At 47.0% G+C, this 27,716-nt stretch overlaps 1 protein-coding gene across 1 annotated transcript in view; it reads right to left on the reverse strand.

The window, feature by feature from the left end:
• The window catches only part of GRID1 (glutamate ionotropic receptor delta type subunit 1), a 1,005,377-nt gene that overhangs the window by 51,284 nt on the left and 926,377 nt on the right, over positions 1-27,716 (reverse strand). The window contains exon 12 of the mRNA XM_004386072.1: positions 11,048-11,243. Coding sequence (XP_004386129.1) covers positions 11,048-11,243 — 196 coding nt within the window. The remainder of the gene's footprint in view (positions 1-11,047; positions 11,244-27,716) is intronic.

Below are 27,716 nucleotides of genomic sequence, written 5' to 3' on the forward strand. Positions count from 1 at the left end.
CATGATCTTATCAATTGATGCAGAGAAGGCATTTGATAAAGTCCAACACCTATTCATGATAAAAACTCCTCTGAACAAAATAGGAGTAGAAGGTAAATTCTGCAACATAATTAAGGACATTTATACAAAGCCAATAGCTAACATCATCCTAAATGGAAAGATTCTGAAATCGTTCTCCTTGAGAACAGGAACCAGACTAGGATGCCCTTTATCACCACTGTTATTCAACATTGTGCTGGAGGGCCTAGCCAGAGCAATTAGGCTAGAAAAAGAAACAAAGGGCATCCAAATTGGTAAGGAAGAAGTAAAAGTATCTCTATTTGCAGATGATATGATCTTATTCACAGAAAACCCCAAAGAATCCATAAGAAAACTACTGGAACTAACAGAAGATTTCAGCAGTTTCAGGATACAAGATAAACATAAAAATATCAGTTGGATTCCTCTACACTAACAAAGAGAATTTCGAAGAGGAAATCACCAAATCAATACCATTTACAATAGCCTCCAAGAAGATAAAATACTTAGGAATAAATCTAATCAAAGGAGTGAAAGACCCGTACAAAGAAAACTACAAGACACTACTGCAAGAAACCAAAAGAGACATGCGTAAGTGGAAAAACATACCTTGCTCACCGATAGGAAGACTCAACATTGTGAAAATGTCTATTCTACCCAAAGCAATCTACAGATACAATGCAATCCCAATGGCATTTTTTAATGAGACAGAGAAATAAATCACCAACTTCTTATGGAAAGGGAAGATGCACTGGATAAGTAAAGCATTACTAAAGAAGAAGAACGAAGTGGGAGGCCTCACACTACCTGATTTTAGAACCTACCATATTGCCACGGTAGTCAAAATAGCCTGGTACTGGTACAACAACAGATACATAGACCAATGGAACAGAATGGAGAATCCAGACATAAATTCATCTACCTATGAGCAGCCAATATTTGACAAAGGCCCAAAGTCCATTAATTGGAGAAAAGACAGTCTCTTTAACAAATGGTTCTGGCATAACTGGATATCCATCTGCAAAAAACTGAAACAAGACCCATACCTCACACCATGCACAAAAACTAACTCAAAATGGATCAAAGACCAAAATATAAAATCTAAAACGATACAGATCATGGAAGAAAAAATAGGGACAATGCCAGGAGCCCTGTTGTTGTGGTTAGGTGTCATTGAATCAATTCTGAATCATAGTGACCCTATGCACCACAGAACGAAACACTGCCCAGTCTTGCACCATGCTCATAATCATTGTTATGCTTGAGCCCATTGTTGTAGCGACTGTGTCAGTCCATCTCGTTGAGGGTCTTCCTCTATTTTGCTGACCCTGTACTTTCCCAAGCATGATATAGGAGCCCTAATACATGGCATAAACAGAATACAAAACATTACTAACAATGCACAAACACCAGAAGAGAAACTAGATAACTGGGAGCTCCTAAAAATCAAACACTTATGCTCATCAAAAGACTTCACCAAAACAGTAAAAAGACAACCTACAGACTCGAAAAATTTCTGGCTATGCAAATCCAATCAGCATCTAATCTCTAAAATCTACATGATTACTGCAAAACCTCAACAACAAAAAGACAAATAACTCAATTAAAACAATGGGCAAATGATATGAACAGGCACATCACCAAAGAAGACATTCAGGCGGCTAACAGATACATGAGGAAATGCTCCCCCTCATTAGCCATCAGAGAAATGCAAATCAAAACTACAATGAGATACCATCTCACCCCAACAAGGCTAGCATTAATCCAAAAAACACAAAATAGTAAATGTTGGAGAGGTTATGGAGAGACTGGAACACTTATGCACTGCTGGTGGGAATGTATAATGGTACAACCACTTTGGAAATCAATTTGGCCTTTCCTTAAAAAGCTAGAAATAGAAGTACCATATGGTCCAGCAATTCCACTCCTTGGAATATATCTTAGAGAAAGAAGAGCAGTCACACGAATAGATATATGCACACCCATGTTCATCGCAGCACTGTTCACAATAGCAAAAAAGATGGAAAAAACCTAGGTGCCCAGAAATGGCCGAATGGATTAACAAATTATGGTATATACACACAATGGAATACTACGCAATGATAAAGAACAATGCTGAATCCATGAAACATAACATGGATGAATCTGGAAGGCATTACACTGAGTGAAATTAGCCAGTCGCAAAAGGACAAATATTGTATGAGATTACTATTATAAGAACTCAAGAAAAGGTTTAAACCCAGAAGAAAACATTCTTTGATGGTTACGAGGGTGGGAAGGGAGGGAGAGGGGTATTCACTAACTAGATAGTAGATAAGAATTATCTTAGGTGAAGGAAAGGACAACACACGCTACCGGAGAAGTCAGCACAATTGGACTAAACGAAAAGCTAAGAAGTTTCCTGAGTACAACCAACCACTATGAGGGACACAGTAGCAGGGGTGGGGGTCTGGGGACCACGGTTTCAGGGGATATCTAGGTCAGCTGGCATAACAAAGTTTATTAAAAAAATGTTCTGCATCCATTTTGGTGATTGGCATCTGGGGTCTTAAAAGCTATCAAGCAGCTACCTAAGATGCATCAGTTGGTCCCAACCCACCTGGAGCAAATGAGAATGAAGAACACCAAAGACACAAGGAAAATATTAGCTGAAGAGACAGAAAGAGCCACATAAACCAGAGACTCCATCAGCCTGAGACCAAAAGAACTAGATGGTGCCCAGCTACCACCAATGACTGCTCTGACAGGGAATACAACAGAGAATCCCTGACTGAGCAGGAGAAAAGTGGGGTCAGAACTCAAATTCTAGTAAAAAGACCAGACTTATTGGCCTGACTGAGACTGGAGGGACCCCAGAAGACATGGCCCCTGGACTCTCCATTAGCCCTGAACTGAAAGCATTCCTGAAGCCAACTCTTCAGATATAGACTGGACTATAAGACATAAAATGATACTCGTGAAGAGAGTGCCGCTTAGCTCAAGTAGATACATGAGACTAAATGGGCAGCTCCTGTCCGGAGGCCAGATGAGAAGGCAAAAAGGGGCAGGAGCTGGTTGAATGGAGACAGGAAATCCAGGGTGGAAAGGAGGAGTGTGCTGTCTCATTATAGGGAGAGCAACTAGGGTCACGTAATAATGTATGTATAAATTTTTATATGAGAAACTAACTTGAACTGTAAACTTTCACTTAAAGCACAATTAAAAAGAAGGAGAAAAGCAAGGAAGCTTACTGAATTCCCTAATCCAGGTTGACTTAGAGGCAGAGAAAGGACAAAATGTGTATCTTGGAGCACACCTAGGCTGCTGCTATCCAGAAGAGTGTTGTTGTTTTCCATCACATAGGAGCATCTAGTTCCTACCAGCTCCTTTTCTGGGAGGTCAACCCAACATCAAGGATCCCTTCCATCAACTTGGGCAAACCTTCCTGATCTTTGAATCTAGCATACGAAAAGTACGAAGAAGTGCCACCCCACAGGAACCCCCATTGTGCCATGAAACCAGGAGGCTGCCACATACAACGCCACCTTCCTCACCTCACTCCTTCCAAGTGGAGAATGCGATGAGGTAGCAAAGCAGTCCCAGTACCACCATCTCTGCCCAGGATGTGGTACGTGGCCCTCAGGAAGTGTGTGCAGGCAGAGCAGCCCTCATTCCAGAACAGAGAAGAGGGGGAAGAGAATAAAGACAGGTGCTGAGAAGTGATGCCCAGATGTGGTGTCAGGGGAAGCATTAGATCAGCGGTGGAAATCAGTAAGATTTGTGGGACTGCTCTCTTCCCTGCATTTGCACTCACACTTGATGATCTCACCAATATTTACCAAGTGGAAAAAACCAGCTTCTGTTATGACTACTGGCCTCAAAAGCTACTTCCCTCTGGAAAATACCATCTCTAGCCACAGGGTCTGAAATAAGCAACTTGTCTATTTATTCAAAGAGCTCGATCAGCTGTGAAGACTGACATTTAAAGTATTAACACTGTATTCTGTTTGACAATGTTATTAAATATTAGGTCTGATTTATAGAAAGGTTTACTCAATAGGCAGTCCAGGTCAGAAACTGGGTTATGCTGGATGTTACTTGATGGAGTTGATCAAGCTAAAAAGTAATAATAATAAAAATCCCACCCATCCCATTGCCAGCAAGTCCAGAAACATTAAAATCAGACCTCAACTGACAGAACTATTCTCATGTAAATTGGAAACACTTTCCAGCTCAATTCTGCATTTCAAAGTTTCTCCAATGGATATTTTTAAAAGTTTGAAACATAAAAGGATAAAATCACAGAGTTAAATATTCTTTGCTATGAAACAGGAAAGGAAGGCTAAGGCTTATAAAAACGGGAGCAGGGCATATACCTCGCTCCTTTGGTGACAAGGAGGAAGGGACATAAAAGCACAAGAACACAGCATGCAAGGAGGTAGAAATCACAACAAAGTATAGAAATATTCAAGAGCGACTTTTGGAGATAGGTTCTGATGAATGTGCCACTGCTTACTTGTGTTTGTGTGACCTTAGGCAAGTTACTTAATCTCTCTGGTTCTGTTTAGGATTAAAAAATATGATGCACGTAAACCATCTGGCACAGTGTCTGGTACATAGAGAGAGCTCAGTAGACTTCAGGGGGAGACTCAGGCTGGGCCAGGAGGACAGTGGGTTCCAGTGCAGGGAGAGAAAGTCTCAGAGCCACCCGGATTCCAACCCGGGAAGGACAAGAAAGGATAGCATGTTGGCAAATCCCATGTGCTATTAGATGGTGTAGAGCTAGAAGATGTACTTCTGTGTGTGCCTATGTGTTATCAGATGATGTAGAGCTAGGTAGGCAGAGGGTTCCCAGAGCTTCTCACTGCTCTAGACTAGGGGTCAGCAAGCTTGTCTGTAAAGGGCCAGAGCACAAATATTTCAGGCTTTGCCAGCCATGGGGTCCTTGAGTGGTGCAAAGGGTTAACACGTTCTGCTGCTAAACAAAGTATGGAGGTTCGAGTCCACCCAGAGGCACCTCAGAAGAAAGGCTCCATGAGTTACTTCTGAAAAACCAGCCATTGAAAACCCTATGGAGCATAGTTCTACTCTAACACACATGGGACAGCCATGAGTCAGAGTCAACTCAATTGCAACTAGTTTTTTGTTGTTGTTGGTTTTTTTTTTGTAAGCCATACATTCTGTGTCACAACTACTCAACTCTGCTGAAGTAGCAGGAAAAGCCATAGACAATATGTAAATGGGTGAGCATGGCTGTGTTTCAATAAATCTTGATTTACAAAAACAGGCAGTAGGCTATATTAGGCTGTTGGCTGTAGTTTACTGACCCCTTGTCTAGACTCTCGTCAGGTTGGATAGGTGCATGTGGATGAGAGGAATAAAGGAATCTTCTCTTTACTCTTTCTGTGACACATCTCTGAAGACCACGAGGACCCCCTCCCCAAGAGAAGTCTATAACAAGACAGGCCTGAAGGGGACCCTTGAGCTGTTTCCCTGGCCCCTTCCATCATCAGATCCATGGAAGGTAACCTGCTGATGGCATGAACCATGTCCCCGTTTATCCGTCTCTACACAGTCAGACAGCAAAGCAGGTGACTCATTCAGGGACAATCCCGTATTTATTGGGATTTGCCAGGTGCCAGGCAGTTTTGTTGTAAACATGTATATTGTCAGATCTGAATTAAACAAAAGCTCCCTTCCCGTCCAGATTCCTTCTTACTGTCCTCACCAGGCCTCAGTGAGGAGCGCCCTCATCCTTGTCTGAGTGGTCACGGCATTACAGAGTGGGTCGGGGCAGAAGGACAGCCATGGCGTAGTCCCGGGTCCTGATACTGTGGAGAAGTGATCATGTCTTGCTAAGCAATTTCCAACCTAAACTGGTTTCAAGTCATTAAAAGCTTCAGTACTCCCAAGGAAAAAATAATAATAGCTCTGCAAGGTTACTCTCCATACCAGGCTCTTTGACATCAGAAGCAATTAGACACTGCTGCAGTACTAAGAACTCTCTGGAAATGGAGCCGAGTCACCAAAGAGCAACTGGAAATTATAGGTGTGATTGCCCTTACGTGGCCAAAGAAGTTTCTGGGAGAAGTCTCTTAATGGACATGTCCTCCTCAGCACTGCCTGCATTACATGGATGTGGGTTCTGTTTGGCATTTGGAGAGCTGTTCTTCCTGGGCTACTGGGTTAGTCCAGTATGTCTAAGCTTGCTGAATTTTTCCTTATTGCTGCTGGAGTCAGGACATGGTCCTCACTCAGGGCAGGGCCATCTCCAACCTGGTCTGCCACAGGCCCAGGGGAGTGATGGGCAGCTGCACAGGGCAGACAAGAGGAAGAATTTCAGACGTATTTAGGTCCAGTAGCCAGCTGACTTGTGGTGTTGACAAAGAATATTGAATATACCGTGGACTGCCAGAAGAACAAACAAATCAGTCTTGGAGGAAGTACAGCCAGAACGCTCCTTAGAAGGTGGGATGGTGAGACTTGATCTTATTTAATTTGAACATGTCATCAGGATCAACTAGTCGCTGGAGACAGATATCATCTTGGTAAAGCAGAGGGTCAGCAAAAAAAGAGAGAGACCCTCACTGAGACAGACTGACACAGTGGCTGCAACAATGGGCTCACACATATCAACGATTGTGAGGATGGCGCAGGATTGGGCAAGGTTTTGTTCTGCTGTGCACGAGGTCGCTAAGAGTCAGAGCCGACTCAATAGCAACTAACAACAACAAGAGCCACTCAAACACAAAGAAGGAGGATTTGAGCAAGCATTTAAGTTCTGCTTCCAGTAAAAAACACTGCACATTTCATTTTCTGACAATACTATAAACTCACTTTTATGGCAATAGTTATAAAACCCTTAACATTTGGCTAGTACTGGTGGTGAGTTTTTTTCTCAGAAAGCCAAATGCAAGAGGGAGATTTGTGACCCCAAAACAGGCATGGGGTTTATAACATGAAGGTGTCATAAAAGCAACACATCCTAGGTACTGAGAAAAGATTAAATTCTGCACTGTGAAGTGACAGGCATGTATGAAGAATCCTTTATTTACATCCTCCGTACTTTTTTCTTTACATTATTCACGAGTAAGACCCTACAAATCTCCAGAGGGTGAACGATTCTTAATGTGCCACCAACGGACGAGGGCAAGTGGAATGATGAATAGCCATTTCCCTAACAGGTGATTTCCAGATTTATCATCTCCAGAGGGCTTTCATGGTGTGTGTTTGCCTTCCTGAGGTGCACCAGGAGCAAGAGGGCAAGCACGTGGGAGCTTGGAAGGGAGGAAGAGGCTGGCTTTGCAGGGAGCCAAAGCCTGCCTGGCCTTGTCTGGATATATTCATTTCAATGAATAGGTGCCCAGAATGTGATTAATCACAACCATTGGTTCAGAACACACTCCCTATTTGTCCAGGCATGGGCCTCTTTTTTAATTAACTCATCTACTATTTATTATTTGACCATCTGTCTGTTGGTTTGTGATACTGTCATGGCTTATGTGTTGCTATGATAGTGGAAGCTATGCCACCAGTATTTCAAATACCAGCAAGGTCACCCATGGTGGACACATTTCAGGGGAGCTTCCAGACTAAGACAGACTAGGAAGAAATGCCTGGCAATCTACTTCAAAAAATTAGCCAGTAAAAACCCTATGGATCACAAAAGAATATTGTATAATATACTGCTAGAAGATGAGGTCTAGGTTACTGGAAAGCACTCAAAATACTCAGTGGATGTAACATTGTACTCAAGCGTACCAACAACAGTGAAGATGGCACAGGACCAAGCAATGTTTTGTTCTGTTGTATTTAAGGTCTCCATCAGTCAGAGCTGACTCGACAGCAACTAACAACAACAATTATTTATTATAATGAAAAATGAAAATCTCCTGTGAAGCTAACACTGACCCTGACTTACATCCCACAATGCTCTCCTCTCCTTCCTGTCCCTCTGCCTCTTCCATCTGTAGCAACCACCACCCTGAATCATAACTTTGGGTGTGTGCATGTGTCTGTGTTTTTATAATTTTTAAAAGGTTGTAATGTTGCATGTTATTTTCTGCCAGTTAAACCATATGAAATTGCCTTTAAATGCTTTTTAACTCAATATTATTCGGGTACGATTCCTATTGCATGCACTACAGTTCATCCACTTCATGGTAGACAACATTTTCTCCCTGTTAGCCGTCATTTGGATTGTTTCTAGGTTTTGGCTCTCTAAGCAATGCTGCATAGCCTTTCTTTTCTTCTGCAATGCATGTGGAAGTTTACTTTGGTACACACACAGAAGTGGAATTGCTGGGTCATAGGGTCCGTGAATGTTCAATTTTATAAGGGAACGACAGACTTTCTTCCAAAGTGGCTGCACTGATTTCACTCCCACCATCAGTAAGCCACCTGTGAATTCATGTCCTCTCTACTGCCTCTCACTCTTTGCCAGTCTCATTGATGAAAATGATGTATCTTTATCATCTTGATTTGCATTTCCTGGACCACTAGTGATTTTGAAAATCTCTGCATAGGATTATTGGCCATATATGTCGCCTCTTCTGTGGAATCCCTGTGCAAGTCTTTCACCCATTTTTCTATTAAGTTGTTTGAGCTTATCGATTTGTGGAAGTTACTGATATATGCGTGATAGGATCCCACACTGGTTACATATATAGTAAATATTTCCTCCCAGGTTGTGACTTGCCTTTTATATTTCCTTCGCAGTGTCTTATAATGAATAGAAGTTTAATGAAGTCAAACATAGCTACCTTTTCTAAGCAGTGCTTTTTGTAGCACTGCTGCAATGAACCTTCATCACAATCCTGTATGGAGGGGAGGGCTGGCTTTCTGCAAGAGACAAAGAAAGCAGGAGGTGGAACGAGACAGCCATTTGGCCCAGGCCTTAATGTTTATAAAAGGCCTTAAATCAACTTTGTATTCATTATCTCCAAATGAGGTCACCAAGAGCCACAAAGATTCAGCGTCAGGAATGAAAGCAGTCCCTGCAGCTTGAGGCCAGTGCTCCATTATTTGTCACATACTGAGAATTAAGAGGTTTTAATCTTGTAAGTATGTGAATAACACAGTTAAATTCCATTCTATTGCTCTTGCTAAAGTACTTTGTTAAATGTAAACATTAAAAATCTACCATGATAGGTATTTTAAAATACTTAGAGTGACTAAGGAGATCCCCAAACAGGAAGCTGCTCAGGCCTCTTTCAACTCTGAGAGGTTCCAGGGAAGGAGAGTGACAGTTTACACAGTTAGTGAGCTGCAGAACTGGGATTCACACCCAAGTGGGTCAGGCCCCAGAGTGCAGACCCTTTCTGCTGTAACACGAGGCCACATGACAAGGAAAAGTCACCCCAAACTAAACACAGCAGAAAAAGTGCCCCCAGTAGGCACTCCCTTCAGGACACTGCAGCCGGCACCATGGCCTCCACTGAAGCAGTATCAGGCCCTGCCTCTCTCCCTGGACCCCTGGCTTTCCTGGAGCAGGATCAGACCCTGCCTCTCTCCCTGGGCCCCTGGCTTTCCTGGGAGCGGCTGGTCAGACTGCTGAGGGCCCTTCTCAACATGAACAACAGGGGCATGAGCCTTGGTGGCCCTGAGGCTTTTCCTGGGCTCCTCCCTTGCATCCCACTGCCCTCTGCAGCCAGGCAGGCCATCACCACATGGTTGGGGATGGGGAACATGTGGGTGAGTGTGAGGGGGGTAGTGTGTGTGAGCATGTGGGTGTGTGTTGTGTGCAAGTGTGTGTGAGAAGGTGTCTGTGTGAGTGTGGGAGTGTATATGTGAGCATGGGTAAGTGTGTTAGTGTGTAGGTGAATGTTATGTGAGTGTGTGTTTATGTGAGCATGTGTGAATATGTGTGTGTGTGAGTGTAAGATGGTGTATATGTGTGTGAGTATGTGTGAGGTATGTGGGTGAGTGTGTTCGTGTGTGTAGGTGAATGCCACGTGAGCACATGTGAGTGTGTCTATGAGTGCATGAGTGTGTGTAAGCATATATATGAGCATTGTAAGTATGTGTGAGTGTGTGTGTGTCTGTGTGAAGGCTCCAGAAGTGAAATCGATGGGTAGGGATGGGATCTGAGGTGGGATGGGCAGCCAGTCTGCTCAGAGCAGCGCAGCGCAGCACTGGCCATGGGGTGGCACGATTTTCCTGTATTTTTCACAGACGGCTTCACAGACAGAAGCCACCACACATGGGGGTCACTGGACAGAAAGACAACAGGAGCATCCTGTGGCAGCTGTCTTCACCCCATTTTCTTCCCCATTGACCTTCAACGACTCCCTAGCATATGGCAGGTAAATGTCAAACTCCTCATCCTGGAACTCAAGGAGTCAACTAAACCAAAAAAAACCAAACCCGTTGGTCCCAAGCCTCTAATCCCCGTCTGTAAAATGGGATAAATGAACAGTGTCTAACATACTGCTGAGTAACCTGGTGCCCCTTCTCTGCCCTCTTCTCGACCCTGGCCTCTTCACCCTGTCTGCCCACAGTGCAGCCTCCATCCCAGGGCCTGTGTCTTGACCACCATCCCCAAGCATCCCTCTTCTCCACAGCACAGCCCCACTGATGTGCCCACCCCACTGGCCGACCCTTGCCCGGCGCCTCCTGCCCCCTGCATGGAGCCTTCCCTAGCCTGGCCCTCAGGTGCACACCCTCTCTGAACCTCCTCCCCTCCCTCCTCACCTCCCACCCATCACTCTGCATCTGCTGAGAGTCCCCCATGGAGTGTGCACACCCCTCTCCGCAGCCACCCTGGAGAGCCCATGGCCTGGCTCACTCTGCCTGGTCTTCGCTGACCATGCCCACTTGGGGAACATGGAAGGCACCTAACAAGCAGCCCCATCCGTCTGCTGCTGAGAGCGGGGTAGCCACCTAAGGAACCCCTGGGTCTCCCTGTTGCCCTCCTGCCTGTGAGAGGACTCCACGCAGCCCAGCTGCAGATACATTTGTCTACAGCGGAGGTGGGACTCCTCTCCCAGGGAGGATGTGTGCGCCGCCCCCGTCCCTGCCCTGCACCAGCCCAGGCGGCACCCCTGCCTACCTTCCTGATGCCTTCTGAAGGACTGGACACGCAGTTGTCAGCCCCGCCATTCTTGCTGATGGTCCGCCAGAGCTCAGCAAATGTGCTGTCCTGCTCCAGGGGGTTGGTGCCCTTGGCTCGGAAATATTCATACACAGCAGAGTCCCGGACGGTGCCATAGGAGAGCTCCACCTGCTTGGACAGGTCCTGGAATGTCCTGAAAGGCAGAAAGACAGTGAGGTGTCGCTGCATGCCACACAGTCACACTCCAGCTGGCCCTCCTGCAGTCCAGCCCTGCCTGGCCCACCATCCACCTTCATTCTCAGCCCCGTGGCGCGACCCCAGCAGCCCCAAGCAAGCCTATCACGGTGATGCTTCCTCAGCACAGATCAACTCGATAAGACCAGGTCCTGTGCTGAGCTCGGGATAAGGGGATGAATGAGGCGTGGTTCCTGCCTTCAAGGAGCTTATAGTCTAGCAGGAGAAGCAGACATATAAGCAGACAATCCCAATTTAAAATAGTCAGGGCAACAATGAGAGGCCATCCCCTGAAGCCTCCAACAGGGGCTGGGCAGGAAACAGAAACATGTTGGCAAGATGTATGATGATGACACTTGGTCCCTGACACTCAGGGTTGGTGTGGAGCAGACACACTCAGCAACAATGTCCCCTTCCAAGCTTGCAGAGCGGTTCTGGAGCCCAGCCAGTGCTTGCCTTTCCAGCACCCATGCCAAATTTGTTTTTCAAGAAAATAAAGGAATCTGAATTTTTATATGAAACCTCCTGATTTTTGACTGTTGACAATTATTTAAAAGATGCTGTATGGGCCACCATGATGAAGATCAAACAAAGCACTCCTGAGAGCCTTGGGTTTGTGAGCTCTGCTACCCGTGCAGGAGAGGCAGGTGGCAGGGGCCAGGGAGGGGAGCTCTGGGGAAGGCTCAGCAGCAGCCCAAGAGCTCTTTGGGGAGGGGGATAGTCAGACCACAGAGGGCCTCCTGCTCGAGACTCACTCCACAGGTTTCATCCATTCCCTTCTGCTGGCCCAGAAACAGAGCTCAGTGCTCATTTCAGTGCATTACAGATGAAAGGAAACATACAATAACACATTCGATGAAGAAATCTTTCTAATTATTGTTCATTATTTATATCTAATTGCAGCAAGATGTTCCTTTGCTTGAAGGGCCCCAAAGGTTGTAACTCTGTAGTCATTTGCCTGTAATGAAAGGAGGGGAAATCTTTTTTTCCCCATGTTTTTATTTTTTCTCTTGATAATACAAACACAAGGCATTGATGAATGGGAAACATCGGGATGAATTACACAGCTGAGTCTAAATACTGAACTGCTCTAAATTACTGCAGTTTCCACGAGTAGGAGTGAATGCATACCTACCGACCGACCAGGGAGATCGGAACTACTGCTTCATCCCTGCATTTGAAACGGAGATTTCCTCTCTCTTCTCGGTACTTATTCATGGTTGTGCCCATGTCCAGAGGCTCAGGGAATATCTCCCTGAGACAAGCAGACAGCCTGAATGTTTATGGCTTCCACCCATTTCTGTTCCACTCTAAGTCACTGTGCCCATCTCACAGCATCACCGCCATCTTCCTGTGCCAGCCTCACACGCAGCCTCCTGGCTGCCACCCATCTTCTTTGTTGGCCCAGGGCTTTTTCCCGTCTCAGACGCATACCCACTCCTTCTGCAAAGGTTTCTAAGCTGAACAGCATGACAGCACACAGTAGGTGCTGCCGTTACCTTCAGGGTAGATGAAGGCAAGCTGCTTGGAGGTCTGAGCAGGTGATCTGACTCTACCAAGCAGTCACCTGCCTGGACAGTCATTCTCTTGCCAGAGTACACAGGTCTAGAAGTGACACACATGGAGAAGTAAAGGAGGACAGGGACCGCCAGCCAGCCATGCTGTCAAGTCACCACCGGCAATCAGCAGAAGACAGATGTTTAAGCCAGACAGGACACACGTATGAGCTAGCAAGGGGAGCTGAGCCAGAAGGAGGCTGTACCCACAGTACCCATAATTTGGCACTTTTCTCAAATCAGTCTCTTTGGCAACAACTGCTAGGAAGCATCCAGTTTCCCCCAGCACAGAGAGAGGAACAAGATCTGCCCATTATGGATGGGCTCTCTATAAACCTAATGTGCATGATGCAACTGGTTGAAGTCATTCAACAATTTACTTCACCATATTTTACTGAGTGCATACTAGGAAAGGCACAGTGACACGCAGTTGTTGTTAGCTGCTGTCGAGTTGACCCCATACTCATGGTGACCCCATGCTCAACAGAACAAAATGCTACCCAGTCCTGCACCATCCCCATGCTCACTTGTGGATTGGACCATTGTGATCCACAGAGTTTTCATTGGCTGATTTTCAGAAGGACATTTCCAGGCTTTTCCTCCTTCTCTGTCTTAGTCTGGAAGCTCTGATAAAACCTGCTCAGCATCACAACCAGCATCACAACACACAGAATCACCACTGACAGATGGCTGGTGGCTATGCATAAGGTACATAGGAATCAAACTGTCTCCCACATGAAAGGTGAGAATTCTACAACTGGATTACCACTGGGGCACACTCAAGGGGTTCAGTGTCGAGTGGGTGAATGGTCGAAAAGTAAACCAACAATGACAATACAGCGTGACAGGTATGGAAATAGAGGTCTGCACGGAGGGCTCTGGAAGCACAGAGGAGCTGCAGCCAACCCATGTGCCAGGGCTAAAGAAACACTTTCTAGAAGAGAAGTCTTGGAGGACCAGTGGAGGTAGCCAGATGGAGAACCAAAAGGATGGTGTTCCAGGAAGAGATGATATTATCTGTGAAGGCACTAATTATAGCACGCGTGGGCACACACCAGGAGTCAATTCAGTATATGGGCTAAATAAGAAGAGCAAAGGTTTCGAATCAGACAGACCAGGCTGTAAATCTTGCCTCTGAAGTCCTTAGCCGTTTGACTTAGACCAGCAGTTCTCAAAGTGTGGTCCTCAAAGCTGCAGTAGCAGCAGCACCCAGGACCCTATGAGAAATGCAAACCCTTGGGCCACACCCCAGACCTACTGAGTCAGAAGTTCTGGGGTGGGTTCAGCAATCTGTTTCCCAGCCCTCCAGGTGATTCTGAGGCTCACTCAAGTTAGATAACCACTGACTGAGGCAAGTCATGTAACGTCTGAGGTCTCACTTTTCTTAACTATAGAAGGAGACATGCATACCTATCTCACAGGGTATGAAGCATTTAGCACCATAGCTGGCACACAGTCAATGCCTCATAAATATCAGCTCTTTTGTCATACTGTCAATAAGTAGTTGAAATGATTGACGCACAGGCTCATGGGAAGGAGTTGAGGGTGATGTCACTAGAGAGGTCACATTTGGAAGGAAGGAGGTATGGACAAGTAGCACACCTAGGCTTCCGGGCTCACAGGATTGGAGTCCATCTTCCCCTTTGCTCACGTGTCTCCCAGTATGGAGCCTGTGGCCAATCTTGTTGTTTCCACCTGGCTGCCCGTGAAGACCTTACCCTATAAGCATGCAATACACTGCCTTGTGAGCAATCCATACCTGGAGTTAGGCACCTGGAGACTCGGGTGATGACACAGGGGGATGTGAACCCTGGATGGGCGTGGAGATGCCAAACCTTCCCTGGCAGGCAAGCTGGACCGTTGCCTGTGGACCATGCTGGGGACTGGCTCCCTGGGAAATTAGGGAGACCGTGGCAAGGAGAGGGACTCTAGGAGGATGCCTTCCACAGCACAGCCCCAAGCTGCCCATCTGGGTCTGGATTCTCTCATGAAGTATCGCCTTGCAAGTGTGTGCACTGCAAGGCTTCCCCCCCATACCAGCCCTGTGGTCTGCTTCTTATCGCCTTACTCCACCTTCTGATAATGTTTAGTGTCGGGATGCTCTCATGCAAAGCCTCCCCTCCACACTTACTTCTTTTTTTTTAATGTTTCACTTTAGAGCAGTTTTAGGTTTACAGAAACATTCAGAGAGTACAGAGAGTTCCATATGCCCCCCTCTCCCTGCACACTGCTTTTGCTATTATTAACAGCTTGCATCCATGTGGTACATTTGTTACAATTGAGGAACCAATATTGATACCTGATTGTTATTAACTAATGTCCATAGTTTACATCAGGGTTGCCTCTTTGTGTTGTACAGTCCTCTGGGTTTTGACAAACGCAGAATTTCACGTGTCCACCATTACAGTACCATGCAGAATAGGCTCACTGTCCTAAACAAGCTTATTTTTTAACCCATATCTTTTTCTCAACTATGTCCCACTGGAACTGCATTTGGGACCAACAGAGCTGTGTCTCTGCATCTTCTGCCCTAGATGGCTGATTTTCGGGTCTCCTCTAGCTGAAAGCATAGCTGACTCCTAGGGGCCTATCATACTGTCTCACAAAAGGACTTTACAAGGGTCCCTTGCCTCTGAGAGCAGCCTCCTCCAATTCGGCATGCACCTCCTGAAAGTCCCACAACGTCTCCTTCAGCTGCGGCCAAGGACAGTCCACCCAGCTTGGCACCACCTCCCGTCCACACCACTCCTCTCTCCATAAATCACCTCACTATTTCCTAGACACATGTTTATTAACAGAGATAAATGAGTTTACAGCATGTGAAAAATCAATAATACAGAGTTTGTAAATACATCTTTGCATGTTACAGAAATATTTGCATTGGTAGTGGAGATAAATACACTTACAACAAGACCATAATCAATATACAGTGTGTGTCCAACAGACTTCAACAACTGCTGGGATGCCGTAACCGTGGATCTGAGAAATCTAAATCCTGAAGCCCTATCACTCTCCGTTAAGGAGAAGAGTAAGCAGCAGTGTGGCCTGGAAGGCAGCGGAGCACGGCCTTAAAGCTACAGCCCACTGTGCCTTTGCTATCATCCCGGCGGCCTTGTTTTTCTGGCTCTGGTGTCTGACTCTCCAGGCTGCAGGAGTCAGCTGGGATTGCCGGGTGAGGATTCCACGGCCTGTGACTGAAGGCCCTCCTTCCCGCCCATTCCCTTGCCCCTGTTTCCTCTCCCAGGCCTCCTCCCGTGTGAGGTCTCCTACCTGGGCTTCTCTTCTCCATATTGTCCCTTCTCTTCCACCAGACCTGGGGCCTTCAAGATCATCAGGACCTCAGGGAACGGCTGGGCCACTCCACGGCGTTCTCAGCCTTGGGATCTGAAGTGTTTCCTAGATGTTTTCATGTATCCTTTCACTCATTCAAAAAACCCTGTTTCCTGAGGACGTGCTTGCATCAGGCACTGTCCTAGTTCTAGGAACACGGCATGAACAGCACAAAGTCCCTGCTCTTGTGTACTTTACCTAGTGGAGACGAGCAGAGAGAGAACAAACCCATGAACCACCCCCACAGCAGCACAGTTATGTCATGCAAGGGACAGAGAACTTTCTGGAAAGGACCAGACAATACACTCAGTACGTATGTTAAGCTCTGAGAGCCACTTACTACTGTTACATATTCTATATTTTTTTGCTTTTTTTTTTTTAACACTTTAAAAATGTTAAAAAACGAAACAAAAAATAGTCTCGGCTTGTAGACTATAGAAAAACAGGCTGCAGGCCAGATTTGACCTGTAGCGGTGTAGTATGCCAACCGCTGATGTAATGTATCAACTGAGGGTAAGTGACACAAAGAAAAATAAAGCAGAACCAGGGTTACAGAAAATGACGGAGGAAGTGATTATATAATGGCATATAGCTGCTGGAGTTGACATCTGGGCCACATGCTTCTCCAGTACCTTTCCTTGTGCTGAACTGAGAGGAGGCAAGAGGAGAGAGAAGCACGTGGAAGGGCAGAGTTGATACCTGGAGAAGGCAGGTGTAGAGGCTCCGAGTCAGCTGACCACCCTCCCTGACCTCAGAATGGGCCCCTCGACATTGACCCACCTGAATCCAGGTGGCCCAGGGCAGGGATGCTAGTGTGTTACACAAGCCCTTCCTACACCAGGACCAGATCTGGGTGTGATTCTGAGTGGTCATCACAGACTGCAGAGGCTGATCCCAGCTCTGGAGACTGTCAGGTTGACATCATACGGGGGCACTGAGTGACCCACCAGGATGAGGGTGCATGGCCCGTCCCAGGAAAATGCATCCTTGCAGGATGTCACACAGCCCTTCTTCAGACAGGTGCCCTGCGAGCCACAGAGGCCTGACATGGGCTGACACCCAGTTGCTGTGTGCTCCCTTCTTCCCTAACCTGCCCTCCACACCCTCTTCTCTCTGGATCCTCATTCTCTGATTACTACTGAAACTGAAAGACGCCCAACTTAAACTGCTACAAACAAACAAACTTGAGGGAATGTGTACTGGACGTTTCCATTCTTATAAAAAAGATGATCGTTAATAAATGGAAACACATATGGGGGTAGAAACTGGAGGAATAAGTAGTGAGACACGCACTTTTTCTAGAAAACGTACATTTTTATGACATGGTAAATGTCTTAGTCATCTAGTACTGCTATAACAGAAATACCACAAGTAGATGGTTTTAACAAAGAGAAGTTTATTTCCTTACAGTAAAGTAGGCTAAGAGTCCAAATTCAGGGTGTCAGCTCCAGGGGAAGGCTTTGTCTCTCTGTTGGCCTTCTCATCAGTGTTCCCCCGGACTAGGAGCTTCTCCACGCAGGGACCCCAGTCCAAAGGACGTGCTCTGCTCCCGGCACTGCTTTCTTGATGGTACGAGGCCCCCCTGTCTCTCTGCTCACTTCTGTCTTTTATATCTCAAGAGATTGCCTCAGGACACAATCCAGTCTTGTAGATCAGGTCCTGCCTTACTAACACAACTGCCACCCATCCTCCCTCATTAACATCATAGAGGCAGGTTTACAACATACAGGAAAATCACACAGTACCAGGAATCATGGCCTAGCCAAACTGATACACGCATTTTTGGGGGGACAGAATTCAATCCATGACAGTAAACTAAAAAGCAGTCTGAATGATTTTTAAAATCTTTCTGCTGTCCAACGGTCAGCTCTGGGTCTTGGAACTTAGCTCTCAGCTCTCCTCTCTCCTGCATTTCTGCCACCTCTGCCTGGGCAAGCCACCTTGTGCAGCCAAGATCCACCTGGAGGTAGGAGGCCTCTCTCCCAGGCCCCACCAAATGCTTACCTGGCTGGCCATAAGGAGCAGGCTTCGAAGGGGCTGGGGTATTTGCATCTTCATCCCAGAGAAGCAAGGCTCCCACATCAAGGTGGGTGGGGGTTTTCCTCACCGCTACAGCTTCTGCCTGGATTCAACACAGCCTGGTACCCTGGCCCAAAGCTGACTGGGGAGGCCAGAAATGAGTTTCTGAAAGCAGGGTGTAAGCTCTGTTTATTTCTGATTTGCCAAACAGCCTAGACCTGGACCCAAACAGCGCTCAGAAACAGGCATTAATGGATGGAGTTGTGAAAGTCACCTGCATCAGGTCAGATACCTGTGCTTCAGGTGCCGTGCAGGAGACCCACCATGGGGTAGATCTCCAATGTTCGCATCTTCACTAAGTCAACTGGGGACCTCAAATGCCATACTCAAATAGAGGGTGGCCTGTAAAGTCCTCTGGGCTCCAGCTGCTGCCCACACCAGTTTCTGCCCAGGCAACCCTCCTCTCACACGACAGCCTGACACACGGTTCTACTCTCTCAGCCCCCAAGCCTTCTCTTGGGCTGACTGTCTGCCTGGCCGACCATCCCCTGCTTTCTTTCTTTTCTTCTTCCTCTTTTTTTTTTTTTTTTTTATCGTGCTTCTGGAGAAAGTTTACAGCTCAAGTTAATTTCTCATTCAAAAATTTACACACATATTGTTTTGTGACATTGCTTGCAATCCCCACAATGTGACAGCACACTCCCCCTCTCCATCCCAGGTTCCCTGTGTCCATTCATCCAGTTCTTGTCCCTTCCTGCCTTCTCATTCTGCTTTGGACAGGAGCTGTCCATTTGGTTTCATATGCTCGATCGAACTAAGAAGCACATTCCTCACGTGTGTTATTTTTTGTTTTATAGGCCTGTCTAATCTTTGTCTGAAAAGTGGGCTTCGTGGATGTTTTCCGTTGTAAACCAACACACACTTGAGCAATCCGCTCAGCTGTCACCTTCAGCAGGAAGGCTTCCCAGCCCAGATCCAGGCCCCATCTACGTGTTCTGGGCTTAGCCCTATCCTGACAATTACCTGCTGTACTTCATGTGTCTGCTTAGGTGCCTGCCTCCCCCACCTTGACAGTGAGCTCCCTTGAGGCATGGACTCTACTTATTTCTGGGTCACCATCACCCCGTATGGTCTGGCAGATAATAGGTGCTAAGTTAACATTTTCTGATTTAAAATAGCTTTCTACCTACTCTGTGCTTTTAACTGAATGGCTAAATACAGCCAGGGAAAAGCCCAGGTTGGAGACCATCATGGTGACTGCTCTAACTTTAGAATCATGACCACTAACTTTCCAGTGGACCCTTGATGCTGCCTGGTTGTCTTCTAAATTCCCCAGTCAATTCTCTCTCCCACTCTTTGGTTACTTGTAAAACGATCCTGCTTCTTATTGCCTAATAAAGTAGAAGCAATCAGTAGAGAACTTTGCATATCCAAAAAACTCCTTTCTCTAAAACCACTAAATACCCATCTGCCTTCTTTTAAAATAGTGCCTCTGTCCTTGCTCCTATTCATGTCCAGCTCTCTGTTTGCCTCCTGGATCCCAAATATTCTTGTCTTCTCAAGTACACTGCTCTTTCAATTGTCATGTCTATCTCCTGTACAGCGAAACTGCTTCTCTCTGTGGATCGTTTCCATCAGCATAAACACACACATCTTCTATCTTTAAAAAAAAAGATTCTCTTTGAAACCACATCTCTAACTACCATCCCAATTCTTCTTCAAGAAGGTCATCTATGATTGCCGTCTCCACTTTCTCTTTCCATTTTTCATGAACCTACCTTTATCAGGTTCTCATCCCACCACTGGACGGAAGCTATTCTTATCAAGGTCATTGATGATCTCACAAATACAGTGGCCAATTATCAGTCTTCACTTTACCCCACCCCCCACACCTAATCACTCTGTCCTTCCTGAGGCCCTTCCCTCAATTGGTTTCCTAGATACCACACTATCTTATTTTCCCAGCTCACAGGCTGCTCTTATCAGTTTCCTTTCCTGGTTCCTCTTTCTCTTCCTGGACTGCGAATTCTTGGGGTGTCACAGGGTTTGGTCAACAGATGTCTTCTCTTCTCTGGTCATACCTGTTCCACCATGATCTCATCAAGTCCATCAGCTGTAGATATCATCTACCCACTGATGACCACCCAACCCAACTGACCCATCCACTCTGGTAACTGCCCACTTAACATTCATTTGGATGTCTAACAGGTCCCCATAGTGGACATGTTCAAACTGAAACTCTTGAGTTGCCAACTGCACCCCACCACCAACCTGCTTTTCCTCTAGTTGCCTATCTCAGTCAAAGGCTGCTTTATTCTTTGAAATGCTGAGGCCAAAAGCCTTGGGGGTCACCGTTGCCTCCTCTCTTTCTTGCATACCTTACATACAATTTAGGCATATCTAATCTCCTATATCATCAAGACAGATCCAGAATCTGATCACTTTCCATTACCTTCCCCATGGACTACTCTATATTGTACCTGGATATTGAAATAGTCTCCCCAGTGATCTCCCTGCTTTCACCTTTAATCCCTGTAGCATATTCCTTGAGTAACAAGCAGAGCGTTACCAGAAATGGTAAAATCTAAGTCAGATCACATTACTTTGTTTGTCAAAACCTTCTGATGGCTTCTCATTTCTCAGAGAATATACAAAATCCTTACATAGTCTGAAAGTTCCTATGTGAGCTGGACCCATGGCATCTGTTCTCACCACACTGGTCTCCTTGACTTCTGCCTTGAGACTTTTGTAGTTGTTTTTCCCTCGGCCTGGTATATTCTTCCTTTAGATCTCTAATTGGCTCACTCTTTTGAGTTTTTTGGTTCTCTGATCAAATGTCACCTTCTCCGTGAGGCCTTTGCTGACAACCCTATATAAAACATCATCCTCCTTAAATTATATGATAAAAATAGAGAAACATATCACAGCCTGACATATATGGCTGTTTAATGTCAGCTCTCCCCCTTGAATGGGACTCAGTAGCTTTGTTTATTGCTAAGTCACCAGTGCCTACAAACAGGGTGACCAACCATCCTGGTTTGTCTGGGACTGACAGATTTCCTAGGTCTTTTAGGGACTTTTAGTGCTAAAACCTGGGGATTTCCAGGCAAACTGGGACTAGTTTGTCACCCTACTGACAATTGTGCCTGGCACATAGTAGACGGCGTAATAAATTACGGTTATATACAGGAATCTACTACCTATCTGTTAGTTTGTCATTCTGTGGAGGTAGGTTTGCATGTTGCTATGATGCTGGAAGCTATGGCACCAATATTTCAAATATCAACAGGGTCACCCATAGAGGACAGGTTTCAGTAGAGCTTCCAGACTAAGACAAGGAAGACAGGCCTGGCAATCTACTTCTGAAAAGTAGCCAATGAAAACCCTATGGATCACAACAAAACGTTGTTCAGTTCTCTTGCTTTGGACATGTCATCAGGACGGGATCAATTGCCAGAGGAGGGCATCATGTTTGGTGAGGAAGAGGGCCAATGAAGATGAGCGAGACCCTTGGTGAGACAGATTAGCACAATAGCCGCAAGGTGCACTTGAACATGCTGGCAGTTGTGAGGATGGCAGAGGACTGGGTGACTTTTCATTCTGTAGTGCATAATAAGGTCGCCATCAGAGTTCGGTTGACTCAATGTCAGGTATCTATCTATCCATCTATTTATCAACAGGAATACTAGATGAGTAAATTAGCTCTTCTCCTATCTTTCAAATATCTAGGTTGCATGTTCCGTTGGGAACGTCTTTGTCTTGGGTTGACCAGTATCCTTTTAGGATAACTGTTGGTTGTCTGCAGAGAGGCAGGCAGAATAATGGCTTCAGGTGCTTGAATCAAACAGCTGTAGTTCTGGGCCAGGGAGCAGAACACAAAGCTATATGAGCCAGAGTCAGCCCAGGAGCAACATCACCGAGGAACCCAGGGTTGTCTCGTCCCCTCAGGCTCTTTCCTCAGGGTCTTGAAGTTCCAAGATCCTGCCTTCTTCTAGTCCCAGTGGAAATAATCAGCATTGACCACGAGCATGCCCCAGGGCCCACAGACCTAAGCAGCTGCCATCTGCTTCCCACTGGCTCTCTGTCGTCTCCCTTCTTGGTGGGAGCCCACAGAGGCAGCCCTGCCCTCCGGCAATGCCATCATGCCTAGAACACACTGGCTCCCAGCTCACACCACCAGCAAATATTTGCAGCCACAAATCAATACAAAAGCAAGATGTACCATTAACCTTTAATCTATCAGTGCCAGGGCTCTTAATCCATTATGAGGCTGTCATAAATGTGACTGAAATGCAAACCACAGCAACAGCCCTTCGGGAGGATGTGAAGGTGCTTCCCCTGTCTCCTGGCACAGGCTGCACCTCCCTCTACTCCAGAGAAACATCCCAGTCTCTTCTCTCCCTGCAGGCTTTCTTCTTCATTCTCACCCTTCCCTTACTCTTCTTCTTTCCAGATGTCTGAACAAGCCCCTCTAATATGTCAGACTTCCCAGCAGTTGTGTGATGTGTTAGAAGAAAGATATTATAATGCTATCTTCCTAGACACTCTGCTAATACTTTCTTTGCACTGCTTCATTTAACATTGGCAACAACTCCTGCAAAAAGCTATTATTATCCTCCCATTTTACAGATGAAGAAATCAAGGCTCAGGGAGATTAACTAACTTATGGAAGCCTATAAAAGCCATCTTCACTCACAGGACTGCTTGAAACAAAAACCCATAAACATCAGTGGCGTCCTCTAGCGACGTCAAGTAACCCACAGCTAAGTAGGGGTGATTAACAAGTAAATGGGCAATCAAAAATAGCACGCAAATTACTTTGCTAGAATTAAGCGCAGGGAGTTGCAGGAACACAACGGTGAACCTATCTCAGCTTGGTAGATGAGGGATCCAGGTGGGGAAAGGAGAGACGGTTAGCAGGAGAGGCAAGGCCTTCTGTTGAGACTTAGGGAGAAGAAGGAAATCGACATACAGAAGAGAAGAGTAAAAGACGTTCTGACAAAGGAAATGGTGTTTTCAAACTGGATTTTTGTGAGACAGTGAAGCCTTCTGGGAACTACAGTTTACTAGGTTGTAGCAGAAATGGTAAATAATTAAGAAGCACCAAGGATAGGATGGAGAGGAAAAAATTCCCTTAAAGGAGAGCTAAAATGAAACTTTTGTAGAAGAGCAGAAACGATGGTGAAATGATGAGCCACTGATGCTCCCTAGACAACTGCAGGGGTCTGAATCTGTGCAGATAAGCCAGTGGGCACACCCTATACCGTGGGCAGTGGGGAGGCCCCCACAGACAGCAGCCTGCATGCGTTTTAGGACATGGAGCTGAGCAGCAGAGGAGTGAGCCTATGCCCTTACCCCTGTGTGTGTACAGAGGTATGTCCGTGCATGCGTGTGCACACGTGTTCAGGGCTGTGTGCACACACAGGTGTGCAGGGTGAGGGCAGAGCAGCACGCGTTCAGGGCTGCATGCACACGTGAGCCTGCAGGGTGAGGGCAGAGCAGCACTGGAGTCGCCCAAGGGCCCCAGGGCAGTAGGAAGAGCACACGGAGTGGAGGAGGGGAAGAGGGAGGGGGCATGCCTGGAGGGCAGAGATGCTCAGATTAGAGGTGTTTTTCATATGACAAAGGTTAACATAAAAGAGTACCTATGGGTTTCTCGGTGCTGGGATGGCATTTCCATAAGAGACAGATTTGTACAACAGAGAAACAAACCAAAGCTGCTGGTGCAGGACTCACAGCACAGACCTCCGCCAAACCAAGCTCTATTATGGGTCTATGCAGTCAGCTCTGATGACGTGAGAAAACAGGCTCAGTGCCTTCCCTATGGGACAGCTGGAGACAAAACACTAGCATAGGAATCCGTTACCTAGCAATACAAGACTAGGTGTAATGAAATGGGAAGCTACAAGACGTGAGCAATACTGAATCAGTCTGCAGAGAAATCACACCAACACAATACAGACTGATGGAAAGGCAGTTGGAGAAGAAAAGACATGTTCTACTATTTATGAGTCTGGTATGGGTTCAGGGCATGGGAGTGGGAGCCTTATTTTGTGCCCAGTGTTTTACATGGGTTGACTGGCTTAATCTGCAGAGCCATTCTGTGTGATGTTTTCCTTCCCACCTTACACATGAGGGAGTTACGAAGTCTATAGAAGTGGGTCAATGCCAGGGCCAAGCTGAACTTGCTGGTCAGCCTGATGGCCACACTCTTCCAGGCCTACATCTCTGAGATGCCTGAGACATCTTCCAAGCCAGCTCCCAGTAAGGGTTACATACATGCCCTGGGCTATTCAGCTGCAGCCGGTTTTGTCTTGGACAGAAAGCTGTCATAGAGCCATCAGCAATGCCAAGTGCCAGACACAGCACCTCAGGAGTCTCATGAGCTATAGAGCCTCAGCTAGCACCCACCTTAGCTGGTGACAGGGACTGCTGACTGCAGTTCCCGGGTGGGCATTGCCAGGAGCCACCTGTGCTCCGACCAGAGGAACAAGACCTACAGCTGTAGCACCAGGACAAAGCAGCACTGAGCATGGTCCTGGCTTTTGTTTTCTAAGATAATTATTCATCCCATTAACTTCTTAGGGTTTGGGTGAGACACTTAGACAACTCTGCCAGCAGCCCACGGCAGACTGTCTGATGGGAGAGAAGCACCCAGCTGTGCAGCCCTAGATAAAGCACCAGGGAAGAGTTGTTGGGAAGGGATACAGCCCCCACCTCTGCAGCCCAGGGACAAAAAGGACATTAGCATTAGAAGCATCCAGAGATATCCAGGCCATGTGCTATACTCTCCTTCACTGAATCCTCATGACAGTCCTGGGAGGAAGTAATCACTGTGATGACATGGAATGATGCACTAACCTCCCCCAGAATTAGAGACCCACACTATCTGACCCAAAATCTGACAACTGGTCAGTAGAGAAGCTGAGCGAGCAGCCCAGTCTGTCTGCCTGCAAAGCCAGTCTTTACACCATGATCTGGACCCTCCTGAGAAGCAGGAGGGAATAAGGGAGGATACTCGTGTTATCCTGCTGGGAGTCCAGGGCCAGGGCTGTGGCCACTGTCCAAGGAATACAACAATCCCTGCTCTGAGGGGCATCCACACTGGGGTGGCAGTACAGGGCAGTGGTTAGGCACTTGGGCACCAGAGTCAGTGATTTTGAATGTCCCCCTACTGCTTGCTAGCTCTGTGGCTGTGGGCAAGCTACTTAACCTCTCTGTGAATCAGTTTCCTCTTCTACACATCAATGGATTGAATGAATTTAGGCAAAGCACTCAGAATAATGCTGGACCATGGGAAATGTTCAGTAAGTGCCAGCCATTGCAATGAGCCTCAGTTTCCCTGCATATTAAACGCGAGAATTTCACTGCACCAGTGGGTGCAAACTGACCCTCTGCAGGAGGGACTCAGAAGCCATTGATTTGGCTACCACAGTGTCTGTCTCTAACGTGAATGCTTCTCACCTGGGCATGTGACTTCTGGTTCCTCACATGCCCCACACTCTGTGGGGTCTCAGGCCCAGCCCTCCACACATTTAAATTCTTTGCCTGGTCCTGAAAACATTTGCAATTGAAGCCCCTGGACAACCTGCTCCCTCAGGCCCTCCCTGCTGTGATATTTCATGATTCTATGGACTGGGTTGGAACTAAAAAGCTTATCTTGTTTGGGCTCCGCTCCTCCAACAAAGCAGCACCGTGGACTCAAGCATGCCTGTTTTTCTGAGAACTGGAATTCATTTTGCAGTGTCCATCAGGACTCCGACGACCATTGGGAGCTCTCACAGAAAACAGTCCTCTAGCAATTAAAATCCAGATTGTCCCCATGCCAGGAGCCCTGTCAATGCAGGGCATTGCAGTTGCCTCCCAGGAAGCAGGAGCCGAGGGAGCTTGTCTCCAAGTTGCAGCAAGGCTGCAGCCACACCACGCCCAATGGAGCAAAGCAAATTAACCACCTTCAACGGCGTCAGCTGAACTTATCCTGGCCCTCTCTGACTCTGCAACATAATATTTATTGCCCTGCCCATCTCCTGGGGATGAAAACTAATGGATAAAGCAAGCCAAAAGCCCAAAGCAAACCCCAAGCCTGTCCTTAGTGGGGCTACGGGGGCTTTCAGTGGGGAGGATGGACGGTGAATTTTAGGAGGAAGCAGCCTTCCATCTTCAAGAGGAATGAACAATTCATGGGAATCCTCAGAGGACTGTGTAATTCAAGGACTGTGGCCCTGAGCTTCTTCCCCCTCAGACTGCCGTCCTTACAGACACAAGGCTCTCCCTGAGGTGCCCTGTCCTGCCTTCTGCACAGGGTGTCCAGCAGGCAAGATGGAGGCTGCCCATGCATCCTGGGAGTCCACTCTGGAGCACAGGACCAGGGTGTGTCTGCATCTGGGCCCCTACATCACAGTGCCACTCAGCAAATGCTGGGTTTGACTGAATGAATGATGCAGAAGCCACACGTCTCTACCTTTCTTTACCCAGGTGGCCCTTGCCACTGTACAGTGGAAGCCAGCATCTTTCTGCAAAAGTATTTAAGATATCCTTCATGCCTTTGACCAGAGAGGCTGGAGAAAGCCCAGGCAAAAAGGCCAGGGGACAGCTGGTTTAAGGAGACCATCAGGTTGAAAAGGATCAGAGGTGGAGGTGGGCACTTCATGGCCAAGTGACTTGAAGAAAGGATCCAGAGCCAGCAGGGGAGAGTCTGCTCCCTGTCAGTGGCACCTGCTCCTTTCCAGCCTTGCCCTGCACCCCCACCCCATCTCTATATGCCTACAAGACATGGGCTCCCCTCTCTTTCCAAATGCAGGGCTCATCTCTCAGGGATGAGACCACACTCCCCATGCCTGAACCGAGCCACGGACAGCCACAGACCTGTTAAGGTCGAGACTGAGCTGAGCAGAGCAGAGCTGCACCCTGTATTACAGAGGCCAGCTCCCGGCTACATGGTTGACAGCAGATTCTGGTTGGTCTGGGATGCTGTGATGGAATCTGACTCCCGCTGGATACATGTTTCACAGCTCCCTCTCCTCAGGGTGAAGGGACGTGTCCCCAGTAGACTATCTAGGCCTTGAAGGACCTAACCCACTCAGCCCTCCAGCTGCCATCCCTCACTTCAAGTTCTGGCCAGACAGTATGCGTTTCCCAAACCCACAGCACTTTCTCTCACCAGGGACTAGCCATCAGCTGCATGGAGGACTTCTCCCTAAACATACTTCAGGCCTGGGTTACATATCACTACCTCGGGATTCAGGTAAAGACCTACCCCATGGGCTTCGACAATCACTGACACTTCCCTGATCACAACACCTGTCACACTGTCCCGTGCTGAGTCCCCTGTCACACTGTCCTATACCAAGTCACCTGTCACAGTGCTGTGCTGAGTCCCCTGCCACACTGAACTGTACCAAGTCACCCATCACACTGTCCTGTACTGAGTCATCCATCGCACTGTGCTGTACCAAGTCACCCACCACTCACCCGTCACACTGACCTGTACCGAGTCACCCGTCGCACTGTGCTGCACCGAGTCACCC

The sequence above is a fragment of the Trichechus manatus genome, unplaced genomic scaffold (genome assembly GCF_000243295.1).
Source record: "Trichechus manatus latirostris isolate Lorelei unplaced genomic scaffold, TriManLat1.0 scaffold00155, whole genome shotgun sequence".
Classification (NCBI taxonomy): domain Eukaryota; kingdom Metazoa; phylum Chordata; class Mammalia; order Sirenia; family Trichechidae; genus Trichechus; species Trichechus manatus.